The sequence below is a fragment of the Seriola aureovittata genome, chromosome 1 (genome assembly GCF_021018895.1).
Source record: "Seriola aureovittata isolate HTS-2021-v1 ecotype China chromosome 1, ASM2101889v1, whole genome shotgun sequence".
NCBI lineage: Eukaryota > Metazoa > Chordata > Actinopteri > Carangiformes > Carangidae > Seriola > Seriola aureovittata.
In genome coordinates this window covers 12112520-12126053 of record NC_079364.1, presented here as the reverse complement: position 1 = coordinate 12126053, position 13534 = coordinate 12112520, and the positions used below count along the sequence as shown (strand labels likewise).

At 38.2% G+C, this 13534-nt stretch overlaps 1 protein-coding gene across 1 annotated transcript in view; it reads right to left on the bottom strand.

Annotated features, from left to right (window-relative positions):
• Positions 1-3943: 3943 nt before the first annotated feature.
• gpc5a (glypican 5a) overlaps positions 3944-13534 on the bottom strand; it is a 132802-nt gene continuing 123211 nt past the window's right edge. The window contains exon 9 of the mRNA XM_056372061.1: positions 3944-7587. Within this exon, the coding sequence (XP_056228036.1) occupies positions 7427-7587 (161 nt within the window). The 3' untranslated portion in view covers positions 3944-7426. The remainder of the gene's footprint in view (positions 7588-13534) is intronic.

Below are 13534 nucleotides of genomic sequence, written 5' to 3'. Positions count from 1 at the left end.
TGTCACAACATCTTTGTTTTGAAAATTACATAAGGTGACAGTATCTGTTCTCTTACATTTCACCATTTTCACCATTCCATTGCCATTCACTCGTATTTGTGGTCTTTCCAGCCTTGTCATCATTTGATGTCTGGTATTCAGTTAATATATTGTTATTTTTTGACATGCTCTGCTGGTGTTTCTCACCTCCACTTTAAGTGTCCTATATATATATATATATATTTTTTTTTTTTTTAACAGCAGGTTCACTTGACAACACAGCAGTACATCAAATAACATTTTCATAAATGATAGACTCCAGCACACAGAAAATTCAAGCTTATTTATGGTCGCTTACCCTCACACCTGATCCCAGTTCTCAGCACACAGAGAATAGACCCAGTGCTCATGGCTTGTGTCCCAGCAAATTTGGACTTCAGGTTGAATGCGCAGACACCTATGCCTGATACTGCATCAACCAAGAAAAATTTAACTGAAAAATAATATATAGAATTTATTTTAGCTTTTTATATAACTGCTCCATACAATAGTAATATGCACACCTTTATGCACTGTATTTGCATGTTTGTGAGATGGAGAGAAATAGCAGAATATTGTATTGTGAAACTAAACTTCACCTTAGTGGGAGAGTAAGTTGCAAAAGAGTGAGGAGGAGTGTCAGAGTGATGGGAAAACAAGATGAGTGAAGAGGAAAGCCAGGGAGGGAAGGGATGAGAGGATTTATTGTGAAACCTGTGCAGTAGTCCTGTCTGATAATCTGGAACCAGTGGGTGGGAAGACAGCGGGAAAACACACTATATTGATGGCACTGTTTACCCCACGAACAAAAAAAAAAAAAAGGCTGGAACACAGAAAACGAGTGAAAGAGAAGGTATAGAGTGCTGTCGGGCGGGAGGTGGAAGGTATGTGTATGTGTGTGTGTGTGTGTGTGTGTGTCTTTGTGTGTTTGTGTGTCATTGGGCTGTGCCTTTAGCTTATCATTAATGTTTGGAAACACACATCAAGAAACCTCTGGTACATGTGGTACACTCAGATTGGTGCTCATTGACTCTGACTGTTCTCTTTCTGCATGAAAATGAAAAATGAAGTGAATTAATAAATGATACAGCTCAGTCATGAATAAGTGCAGGTTCTTAACCTTACTGTTGGATCCAGGCTGTGAATGTTCACTAAAATATACCTGTGATTTTCCATAATGTGTCTGTATTTTTACACTGTAGGGGTTAACAGCATCACTTGACCTGAACTCCACCTGTAGGCATCAGTACTACAGTTCCCTACTTCAGTTTGTAACAGTAATTGTATTTGTATATGCGCTCGCCAGCTGTGCACAGTAGACAGATGTGTGTCTGTGTTTGAGGGATTTAATGAATGTTACACAGACCTCAGACCTGTGAGGAAGCTGAACACTGGGATGGACATTCCTTAAGATAGAGCAATGCTTGGGATTCAAACCTGCACTTTTGTGATGCATATCTTCCTTAAAAATTATCCTTGAAAAATTGAGAATACAGAAAGTGCATCTCATTGTTGAAAAAAAGTGATACAACTTTTTATATTAATGTAAATGCAATTACTTTTAATACAATTCAGACATTACAAAATACAGAAGACTAAGCTGAGGATAAGGAACACTATTATTTTGCAGGGATTTCATCATAAACTTGACAACGGTGCTTGGTGGAAAGTTAAGATCACCATATAGTCAAATTGTTGTCCAGATATTTCACTCAAAACCACAAATATTAATCTTATGGTGACCCTAAAGGAAAAGACACTGGATCACCAAAGTCAGTATAATACATAATCTGGGGACCACGAACATCTATACTAAAGTTCATGGCAATCTATCAAAAACTTTCAGTCTGGTCCAAAGTGGTGAACCAGCAGACCCACTGGCTGGATGGGGAAATGTAGAAATCCAAGGGATAAATGACAAAATGCATTACATTAATCTAAATTTGTATACATTTGCTGTCAACACAATTTGGTCTTCAGGCACGTACAACTTGTTCAGAAAATGCAGTGTTACTGCAGCAATAAGCCTTCTTTAGTTAACAATGACCTCACTCCTCTTTCACAACAATGTATCTCCTTGACACATTCAAAGGCATGTCCTGTGTTCAGAGCTAAGCTTTTGAAAACATTGGTTTTACCATGAACAACTTGAAGAATGATACAAAGCCTTGTCTGCGTCTGCACTGTGATGATTAAAGCTCCCGTCTGAGCTGAGGCTAAACGTTAGCCGTTGTCAAGGTCACAGTAATAATTTTGAGTGAAACAGAAACCTTGATGGGAATATGAAATTAATCTCTGTATAAGTTTAAGCGGTGCTCAGCACTATTCTCCTTAGAAGGTCCCAGGAGCCCTCCTTCAGTATGCAGAGATAAAAGACTCCAAAGACAATGGTTCATACTATCTGAGGCTTTACCTCTGGAGTAATTTTGAAGACACCAAAGTGTATTGTAATTGGGCTGAGTCCAGCACAAAGAAAATACTGCATTGAGAGATATTCAAAATACCCGTCTTCACCTCTTTTAAAATGCAGTTCATTAATATCACCATTTCTTGGTCTCTGTGTGGGAAGTGAACACTCTCCTATTACTGTCCAACTCCCAATTAACAGTAATGAAAAATGCCAAAGGCAGAGTTTCTACAAAGAATCCCTGCATTTTGAACACCTGTCCAAAATTAAGCATGAAATCATTTTGATTTGATGATGTAGTTTGACTTCAATCCTTTGAAAACTACTTCACATTGATATTATCCAGGACTTAATTAGGTGAACTTTTAGAGGCCATTGGTAAGTAAAACAGTGCCCAAACAATATTGATAGTCACTCCAATCTCTAAATAGGCCTTTGCCTTTTCAGAATTATTTGTATTTCTATTATGTTCTGAGATAGCAAACATTTCCCAGCCAGAGCCAAATGTGACTTTCATGCATGTCTGATGGTCTTCTTTGGCTTGTGAGCTGTTTCCACAAATATAAGATAAGATAAAGGAACTAATTGAACAGTTAACTTAACAAGAATATTGTACCATATACTTTGACCAACAACTTCTGGACAGCCACTAAATGTGAGGAATAAAGAGTAATTACCAAAAGTCAGTGTTTCATTCATTCAAATATGTTTCAAATATATCTTCCTCTACAGAGATCACACAGGGGTGTACCCTCATGTCATTGCCTAAGTGCAGTTGTCATACTGAACGAACCACGACAAGTAATTTTGGTGTTCCTAAAAATTGTAGTTTAGATGATTGTTCACAGCCGTTGTAAAACCAGTGGTTGGAACTACAAGCATCTGGGCTGTTATATGTACAATTGTTTGGTAGTTACTGAAATCACTCAGGCAGCATCTCTGCTGTAATGAGGCACTTACTTTTAGGTGTCCATGAATACATCTAGCCACTTGGAGGGGTAGATGATGCAGTAAGTAGAAAAACGACGTTTAACAGACACATCCTATGGACGAAAGGCAGAGAGTCTGAAGAGTCTAAACTCTAAATGGCAGACTTCAGACCAGCTGAGTGGGGGTGTGCAGCTGCCCAAAGTGGAGGACTTTAAGTATGTTGCAGTCTTATTCAACTGTATAAAGGCATATAAAGGTGACTTTTCTAAAGGATTGCGAGACGAACTTCAAGATACAGACACTGGCTGAAAATTGAATGGGAGGACGGAGCTGAGCTGTAAATCAAAGATCTCCATTTGATGCTGAGCCCTTGCTCCAGCTCTCACCTGTGGGATTGACTGAACAAAGGGTGAGATCATGGACACAGGGTGGTGGAGTGAGCGGCTCTCAGATGGTGCTGCTCAAACCACCAAAACCAATGGGAGAATATCCCGACCACAATTATTCCACGTGTCTCTCCTCCTTCCATGCCGTTGCACATGTTGCCTACCTCGAATCATGTTGAAAAAAATCCGGACAAATATCATCTTTATTTTATATAATCTTTATTTTTATTATCTTATTTAAAAAAGTATTAACATGTCATCTAACATATATTAAAGAATTGGCAGAAAAGAAATATACACCATTTGCTGTAGCCAGGACTCGTAGTTTCTAAGGAAAAGCAGTGATTTATACTGTGGAAGAAATTAATTTAAAACCAAAAGAAAACATGAAACCCTGGATTACATGTCCCAGCAGGTCAGAAAAAAGGCAAAGGATGGTTTGGCTGCTATGCTTGCCACTTGAAGCCACAGTGAGATTAACCAGGAGCAAGTGAGACTAAAAGGATGGATGAGCCACCCAAAGCCTCAGGACAGTTGAGTTACTGCATAGACTTGGGCTACATGAATACAATAAACAATCTCAAGAATAAACTAATACAAACACAGTTGTTGTTGTTGTTGTTGTTGTTGTTGTTGTTAAGTCATAGTTTTCACTATTACTTTTATCAGTTTTCATAACATTGTATTCATGTTAATAATTGCTGAGATCTCAGAATATAGTGCATTTGCTAAATAAATAGGTCGGGCAAAAAAAACAAAAAATTAAAGAAAAGGCAGGTTGTAGACAAGCCAACACTTTATTTGGAGGCAACACTGAAAAGTCACTAATGATGCAAATAATCATTGGAAAGGCAAATAGTTAACGCATCCAACTACAGCAAGTAGGATAGACTGGAACCAGGAGCTTAGTCTGTCAACTGTCTACAGTAAACACTTTGGATCATCATTTTAGTGTTCGCTTTCATTTTCTGCTCCAAACAAATTTTTTATTATCCTGGGGGTTTGTTTAAAACCTGTCTGATCGTTAGACTGCTTGTGTCTGTATGACCTATTTTTAACTGTTTTGTTATGTTCCAAGATCCCAGCAATTACTTTGGTGAGTACAGTGTTACGACAGATTAAACAGACAACCCAATCTATAGAGTGATGAAGTTGTAATAAAAAAGTAGTTTTCCTTTAAAGACCATTGTAAAAAAAAAAAATTTTTTTTAATTTATGCATCACGCGTATGTGATGCATGTATCACAGGAATTTCTTTTTCAAATGAAACATTCACTCTCCAAACTGAATGTTAGACAGTAAACATGTTATTCCAGAGCGTCTCTTATATTGCAATGCCTGCAGGATGACACCTGTCTGTATGAGTGCTCTTTCATTGACACTGGCATCAGAATTTGGCCCCTTTCCTCCCTCCTCTGGATAACCGTCTCAGTATGTAGTTATAATGATCACATAAGACATCAAATTGAACCTTTTCTTTAAGTACAGGAGAACCTGCATAACCTGACATCCACGTTTAGCCTCAAGGCACCTCTGTCTCTGCAGGGCTGCCTGTTATCTAGTTAGACACGAACACTATTCTCTAATAGTCTCATTAACACGGTTGTTCAAATGACAATAGCTCCAGACTTTGATGGTGCCAACTCATGGTATAATTGGTTAAGGTCGACAAAAGCCTCATATAGGCTACGAGACATTAAAGTGAAAGTAGGGTAAGAAATTAGGTGTATAATTAATCTCAAAGTTATCATTTCTAAACCTTGAGATGTAGTTGAAGAAGCTCCGAGCTACTCGAGTGGTTCAGATGCTCAAACAGCCTTGACTATATCATGATAAAAGTATAACCTGGTGCATTAATGGTGAAAATGACTAATGACAACAATTACTATGCATGCTTTAGGACAACTGCAGCATGAGGAAGGTCGCAGGCTTTTAAAATATGATCATATCTGATCAAACTGAGTACCTGAGGAGATTGTACCTTTGGCTGGAAAATAAAAAGCTGCAGCATAAGGAATAAAAAAATTAAATAAGTGTGAAGTTGAAGATGAAATCCAATTTGCACTTTGCATTGCTCAGTTCTACATTAAGATGGGCAGGATAATAAATGGTCATGGGTCAAACAAATATTTATAAGTATAAATTAATTGAAATAGAACTTTAGAAATTAAGGTCATCTCACCGTAGTAATAATGTTTACATCATTACAATTTTTACTGTTATTTCACTATGAAGTGGCACAAATATTTCTGTACATTTGAACCCATATAGAAAGAAAAGGGTTAGTCCGGAGCAACCATTGAATGTCTCAGTTATTTTTTACAATGTGATCTATTTACAGTAGCAGCGTTAATGATTTCCTTGTATATGAATAATGAAATCTGTTTGTAGAGTACCATTTTAGTGTCTACAGAATCTCAAAATATAATTTCTTCAGCTCTACAAGTAGTTTCCTGACATATCTGAGCCAAAGAACCAATGTACGCTGCCACTGAATACTTCTCTCTCTCTCTCTCAGAAACTGGCCAGACATGCATGGCATATGTGAAACAAATCATTTTCCTTTTTTTCTGCACAGAAAACCTGCCAGCAACACACCAGCAGTATGCAGTAAGGTAGTAGGTAGAACCAATTGGATTCTTCCTCACCAGTGGCTCCAGGAGCTATCAGCTCCCATCCAGGCCGATGAAGGCAGAGGAGGATTGAGTTTGAAAGATGATAATAGACTCCCGAGGAAACTAATCTATTTCTAAAGAAGAAAGAAATATGAATTTGCTCACTTGCCCCCCCTACTTCCTGCTGCCTTAACCCCCCCACCACCCCTTCACTGTGGCTCTCAGCATTAGCATTATAGGTTAATTTTGCAATTGAAATGTGCCAATTAAACATGCTCTGGACAGCATGGTAGTTATTACAAGTGAAGATAAGCAGATGTCTCAAATTCTCTTCTGTTCCTACACAAAAACAAGCAGTACACATCTGATAGCTTACTGTTTTCTACAGGTTATCTACAATATCTGACACACAATCTGAAGCAGTTCTGTATAAAAATGACTGTAAAAATTATGGTTTGTACACAGAAGGGATTCCTAAGATTGTATAAGAATAACAGGCCATTTGAATTTGGGCTTGTACAAATATTGAAAATGCAAGAGCTGTGGAGACAGTTTATTTTTCAATTTCAAATCCAACACTAAAAATGAACCTTTCTGGTTATTTTACTCCTTTCACAGCAGTTGTAAAACCCCATTTAAGAAAAGTACAACCTGTGCTGTGTAGAGTGCATTAAAGAGTGATATGCAAAAGCAAACAAATGCTTATACATATATCTACAGATGACATATATTATGTGCAGAAATACAATTAAATCAATACCAATTTTTTACAAAGTGTGCTGTAGTTATTTGTGAAATCCTGCTGTTGTAAGTAAGTCATTATTAGTGTTAATGAATGCCAGGTAACTGATAAAAAAAATAATCAGTTAATATTTGCAAAGCTGAACCATGTGCTGTCTTACAGAAGCCACAGTGTCTTGTCATTTCCTCACGATGAATTTGCTTCTGCACTCTGTGGAAGTGATGCTCCATTTCATGCCGGAGCATGTTACGTCCACTTGCCCTTTCGTTTCTGGATAAATAAGCTTGGAATCAAGTCTTGACAGTTTCATGCTGCAAAAAGGCAGCTGTTACAAGGCCAGGAGCATATGTAAACAAGGCAATATCAAGACCCAGATGGCTCCTGTCAGTCCAAGGCCCCTGGATCTGCCCTCCACTTCTGAATCCTCAACAGGTGGATGATGATGATAATGATGATGATGTTTGTGATCACCCGTCACATCTGGACTCACTGAGGAGAGAGCAGAAACCAACATGCCAGTCAGGAGGAAGCTCATTATCAATAAAACATAATGGAAGATTTATTACTGTTTGCCGCGTTAACTTAGAAAGACAAGGCTGGTTTATTGTACATATTTCTTAGCGTCAACACAAACAAAACCAACAAAGAGTGAGCTCTTCTCTCAGACTTCACTCTCCTGTCTGTGGTACTCATCTCCAAGCCCGGCTGATCCTACTGAAGATGCAGATCGTTCTATATGGGTCACATTTATATAGTTTCATTGTTAAAGTGGGTTAAAGAAATTTCCTTTAACAGCTAGGCACTGTAACAAACATTACTTACTTGTATTTGTTGGGGACTATTTGATGCACTAGAGAGTATGTACACCAGTATATTGGATGGACTTAAACTACAGAACCTACGGTCATTGTAGGGAGTAAAATGTTGCTTTTTTGTGGCTGATTTGGTGGAAGAATATTGTAGGAAAATTTACAAAAACATTCTCTACTATTGCCTCACACACCTTTCACAGCTGCAATACATTAGGGCACCCACTAAACCATTAAGGGAGTTTGTTAATTTTCCACCACCTCCTATTTATAGCAAGCTGATGCAACTATGGAGCACCTTCAGCCTTTAACAGTTCCCCCGAGGTGCAGCAGAGAGCATCTCGGGTACGCTTGTGTGTCATCAGCCATTAGAGTGTTTGTCCCGAGGTCTTAAAGCTAAATGCAAACACAGTTACTACAAACAAAAATAGTTAAACACAAGCATTTATCAACAGAGGAATTCTTTACAGGAAATATTTTTTCTTTCAATTTCTACATCCATTCCAATTCCTAGATCATAAACACTCAGGTGCTCACAAACTCCTGTTCAAGATTCCGTTTTAGTAGTAAGTATTTCGTTTTTATTTTATTAGTAACAGAAGAATATAAACAGAAAAGATGGTGGAGGAGAGAGAGGGACTATAAAACTCCCCAGCCAGGATCAAACCAGGTGACGTTACAGTTATACGGTGCATCTAAACCACTGCGCTACCAGGACACTCAACCTGAAAACTCCTTATTCATTCCCTGCTCTTCATATTACACAAGGTGCACGACAGGGGCCATTTCTGAGACTCAGGCTTGTTCCTCTCTTGATGCTTCCACTGGGTCACGTAGTTTGTAGACACACAACACTGACTCCCTCCATGCAGCTGATTATATCACTTTTACACTGTATTTTGCCATGTGCAGTTACTGCCATCAGTACAAATTAAATAATCAAACATTGTTTTTTAATGCCCCTATTTTGCTCCACAGTTAAATTTAAACACTGAGGAGATAGAATTCTCATTTTGATGTAGAAAACAAATTGTTCTTTACTTTATTACCATATTTGTGCTAAAAACATAATCACGTTACTCAAGCAGGAAACATCAGTATCTTCTTGTCGTCACCCTCTGGTTCCTCACACTGGTTTAAGTGTTTCTGAAAGGCGCCTCATTAAATTCAGTCAAACCGCTAAATAACACTCAGCCCTGACAAGTAATATCCTTGCTGTCAATCCATCACAGCTGGACACTTTCTTTGACACTGTAGGTGAGGTTTGGATAAGGGCGATGATGTACATTAAGGTGTTTCTTCAGGGAGATCATTTGTTAATTTTGTTTTTGCCTTCAGTTGAACTTGTCGTGTAAGTGACAACATTTAACCAAGACAAGAGAGTGGACACGCAGTGTATGAGCCAATGACTTCAAAACAGCCTGCCTTTTTCTTCTGACCTTCATGTTATATACACCAAACCACCTTGACTTGAACTCAAGCCCCCCCCCCCTCCTGTTTGTCTACACCTTTGAAATTGTACCTTAACAGCAACGGATATCAATTCAGACAACTGCACCACACCGGCTGCCAACATCCATCTTGCTGTTTACGTCTCTTTGGAGGCCTCAAGTGTTAAGGGGGGAAATTCAGTGTCCCTTCCTGAGTGAAATACAGCATCCTCTTTAGCCCTGCTGATGTCACCTAAGGACACCTCAGACTCCATCCTGCTTCATCCCCACAGGGATGGTGGGAGGCTGTAACCCAATAGATGGCCAGCTGCTCCAGGACTTTCCAGTCTCTGACTTAGACCTCAGGGTCATAAGTCTGTCGTGTGCAGGATTACTCTAACCCAGACCCTTTCAGAGTGTATAAAGGCTGTGTTATCAAACTTTATCTTACTAGCAGAAAAATAAGACCAGCTGCAGAGGCCATTTGTACTCTGTGGACTTCAACTCTACTCTTTATGGTGCAGCAGAAATACCCTGTAATTCTTTTCTATCCATGAGATGACATGACATGACATGACATGACATGACATAGTATTGTTCTGCATTTAAATCAAAGTTTCTGAATGGCCAATTTTTTTTTTCTTACAGATTTCAAATTTGCATTTAAAGTATTCACAGAAATAGACATTTTTATTGCTGATTACCTCAGATACATGTAAGGGCTCACATATGAGCTACTGTGAAGCATCTGGATGGCGCTTGAAATTAACTATTATCTATTGATTCACTGCCGAGGTGACGCCAGGACAGCTATTTGAAGGTATAAAGCTCACTGATAGTTCATCTGGGTTTTGTACCTAAGAGCACTGAACTTCAACAACTCAATCAATTCCTCTTACTGAAGCTTCAAGGTTTCAAATGCAGCAACAAGCTGTGGACAGAATGATAGAATGTACTGTATCTTTCTGACTAATACATTTCACACTGACACTGAAAACAACTCATGCTGTGAAACCTCAACCAGTCCTGGACATGATATCTGATGACAAGACACTTTAAAAATACAAAACTGCAAAATTTGGTTAAGGGGAAATCTAATCGTATTTGTAGGTGCAAGGATAAAAGAGCTTAATTATGTGGATTAATAATAATATGGATGTTACACAAAGTGCTCTATTGATCTAGTTTAATATTACACTACCGACCTCCACCCTTCATGTTATTTCTTGAGCTAATCACAGGTTGTTGTGTGCGGCCTACAGTGTCAAGGGTGATGGTAAGAAATCTCCTTTAGTCAAAGGAATAAAAACACAACTTTCAGAGTTTTGCTTTGGAAAACTATGAGGTTTCACATGCATGCGGTCAGACGAGGGGAAGGTTGAGAAGGGAGGGATTAAACATTGTGCAATGTAATGCCTGCATTAAAAGCAGTCTTTAAGATCTTGAAATGAATTCTCAAACTAGCCTCTAAGTAATGGAGGTCTGATCATTTGGCACACACATAATTACAAACACAGACAAATACGTGTTACTTAATATCTCACATACACACACAGTATTGACTCTGGCTGCATTGCACCTATTAATAACCATCATTACTGCTGAATCTTCTGGCTATAAGTGGGTTCTTTTTATGAATGATAATGAAGGTCCAAATGTAGGAGCATATTATCCCTCTAAAAGTACGACTACATGTGTCTTCAATATAACAACCCAACAGAGCATACATCTTTCCTCTGCAACTCAAGTGTTTGAGGCCATAGCAAATCTAGTCTCCAACAGCTAATGGCTGAAAAGAGCTATAATGGTCTGTCCTGCTTTTTGGATCCAAGCACAACTGATTTTGGAAATTTTCTTGGAAAGTGCTGCAGTAATGATATGTTTTAGTCAACCCTCAGCAGAGATGTTTGGGCGTTTGAAAAGGTGCTTGGTCTGAAGAGAGACATAGGTCAGAAAGAGAGGCTTACAACTGAAGTGAAATCAATACAAGCTGATTCCTGAGGACTTGGACCAACAATGATCAATACCACACTAACTGCACAAGGAAAAAAAAAAAAACACACCTAACAACTGCAGTGATGGAAAGTGCTTTTGTGTGATTATAAGAGGGTCAGCCTTCAGAGCTTTAGAGCTTGAGAGCAAATCTTCAGATTGTCCGTTTGAGTAACAGGGTTATTATAAAAAGCCAAAGTTTGTCAAACTTCATTACAGCCTCCATCTACAGCTTCCTTTATTTTAGCAGTTTCATTACTTTGGGAAGGCATCTTACATGGAAATTGTCCTCCTCTATCACTTTCTGACGACTCCAGCTGGGTACTGAAAACATTATATTAAGATTTTATTAGAGTTAAAAACAAACAGCACAGAAGGTGACATAGCGAGAAAGTCGCATTTGGTGAGAATAGCCTCTCTCTCATCTTTTAAAGTCAAGTAAGAAAAGTAAAAGCACTCATTACAAAGAGTAGTACATTTAATTAAATTTCTTTATCTGTTTACTGCACCTGTAAACTATTTTAATGTAGCAAGTCCAGGTGGCACTAAATCTAAGTGCAGCTATGTTAATATACATTTGAGGGACTCAAATTATACTTTAGTTTTTTGACCAATCACAAATGCTTATGCACTTGGATGTGGTGAAAAGGACTAGAGATAATCAAAGAATCCAAACAGCAACAAGGGTTTTGCTGAGAGAAGCGACACCCCCCCCAAACAAATTATAGTATACAATGAAAGCTTTCTGTAAACATACTTGAACATTAGATCTAAGTCAATATTGTCGAAGCTTTGGTAAAGAGTATTTTGGGGTGGTGAAGGGAGCTGCAGCAGTTAGCAGTGTTGCATGAGGAAAATTAGCAAAGTAGCACTGAGAACTAACAGTTTCTAAAGCTCAATTAAGTACACATGAGCATGAATGTGATTGGATGTTACTATTCAGCTGGTAGTTGAGCAGGTGATGCATAAATCAGCCAATAATACTGAGCACGAATGAGGCAGCTGATGCCAACCAACCAACACCACTTCAGTGTTGCCTAAGTAAACCAACGCAAAGTGAATCCATGAATATGTTGTGATGTGTTCTGATCATATCAATTAGCCTCCTCATTAAGCTGAAACAAAGCTGTTGACATATTTCCCAAGCTTTTTAAGGAGTTTTGCTTTGTTTTTTTTGTTTCTTTGCCAGTACGCTACAGAGAGACAAGTAACACAGTGAGAGAGAGGAGTTGATAACATGTGACAAGAGTTTGCATGTTGTGGTTACATGGTATGCATTTCAGTCATCAGGATTACCCCTTATAAGGTTTGTAACTGACAATTTTATATATATTTATTTATTAGGATGCTTCATTATGAGTTTTAAAATCTTTATCTGCATAACTAGTAAATAAATCTGTCATATCAGTGTAGAAAAGAAAAACATTACAGGCTAATCTTGGTAAAAGATGGTACAGTGAAGATATGAAATCTGCAGTATACTGAAGTATTTGAACTGTACTTGCTCAAATGTACTTCATTTATTCCCACCTCTGGTTATTGGGATGATATAGCCTATTTGTAACTTTTGACAGTAATGTTCTTATTTGTCATCATGTCAGTCTTTGTATCTGAATAGAAAAGTGGATTCACGCCACTTTATGATACACAAACACAAGTATCAGACAATATAAATTTGAGTGAATGGGCTTCCATTGGGGTTATTTTTGTTTTCAGAGCTAAACAATCACATTGTGAGAGAGCTGGGACCTTTTAGCTTGCTGTTGACTCTAGCCTGAGGTAGGAGCCTCACCACCATTTAACCACATTGATTTCTGTGCTATTTGACAGTCTTATTAGACTGTCTGCTGCCAGAAATAAACCTGAGAATTGAACCTGAGAGAAGTTGTAGAATCTTCTTTTCAGTCTGCTGATAGCAAGTAAAGTTAGAGGGATTACACCAGCTTTATATTAAGAAGAAGCAAGAGCAAACACCATTGATTGACTTCTCTAATCCTTCTTTTCCTAAATGTTTCTATATAGTTTGATGGTCGGACGGTGGGTAAATAGTCGTCCAGTATCCAGACTGGGCAGGTAAGATTTTGGAGTACATTTTAATCATATATAAGAAACCAACATTAATACTATGATGGATGACAGCTTTTGTCTGAAGCAAAAGTTCTTGTAGTACTGAAATAAATCATCCCAATGTAATCTTTGTGTGTG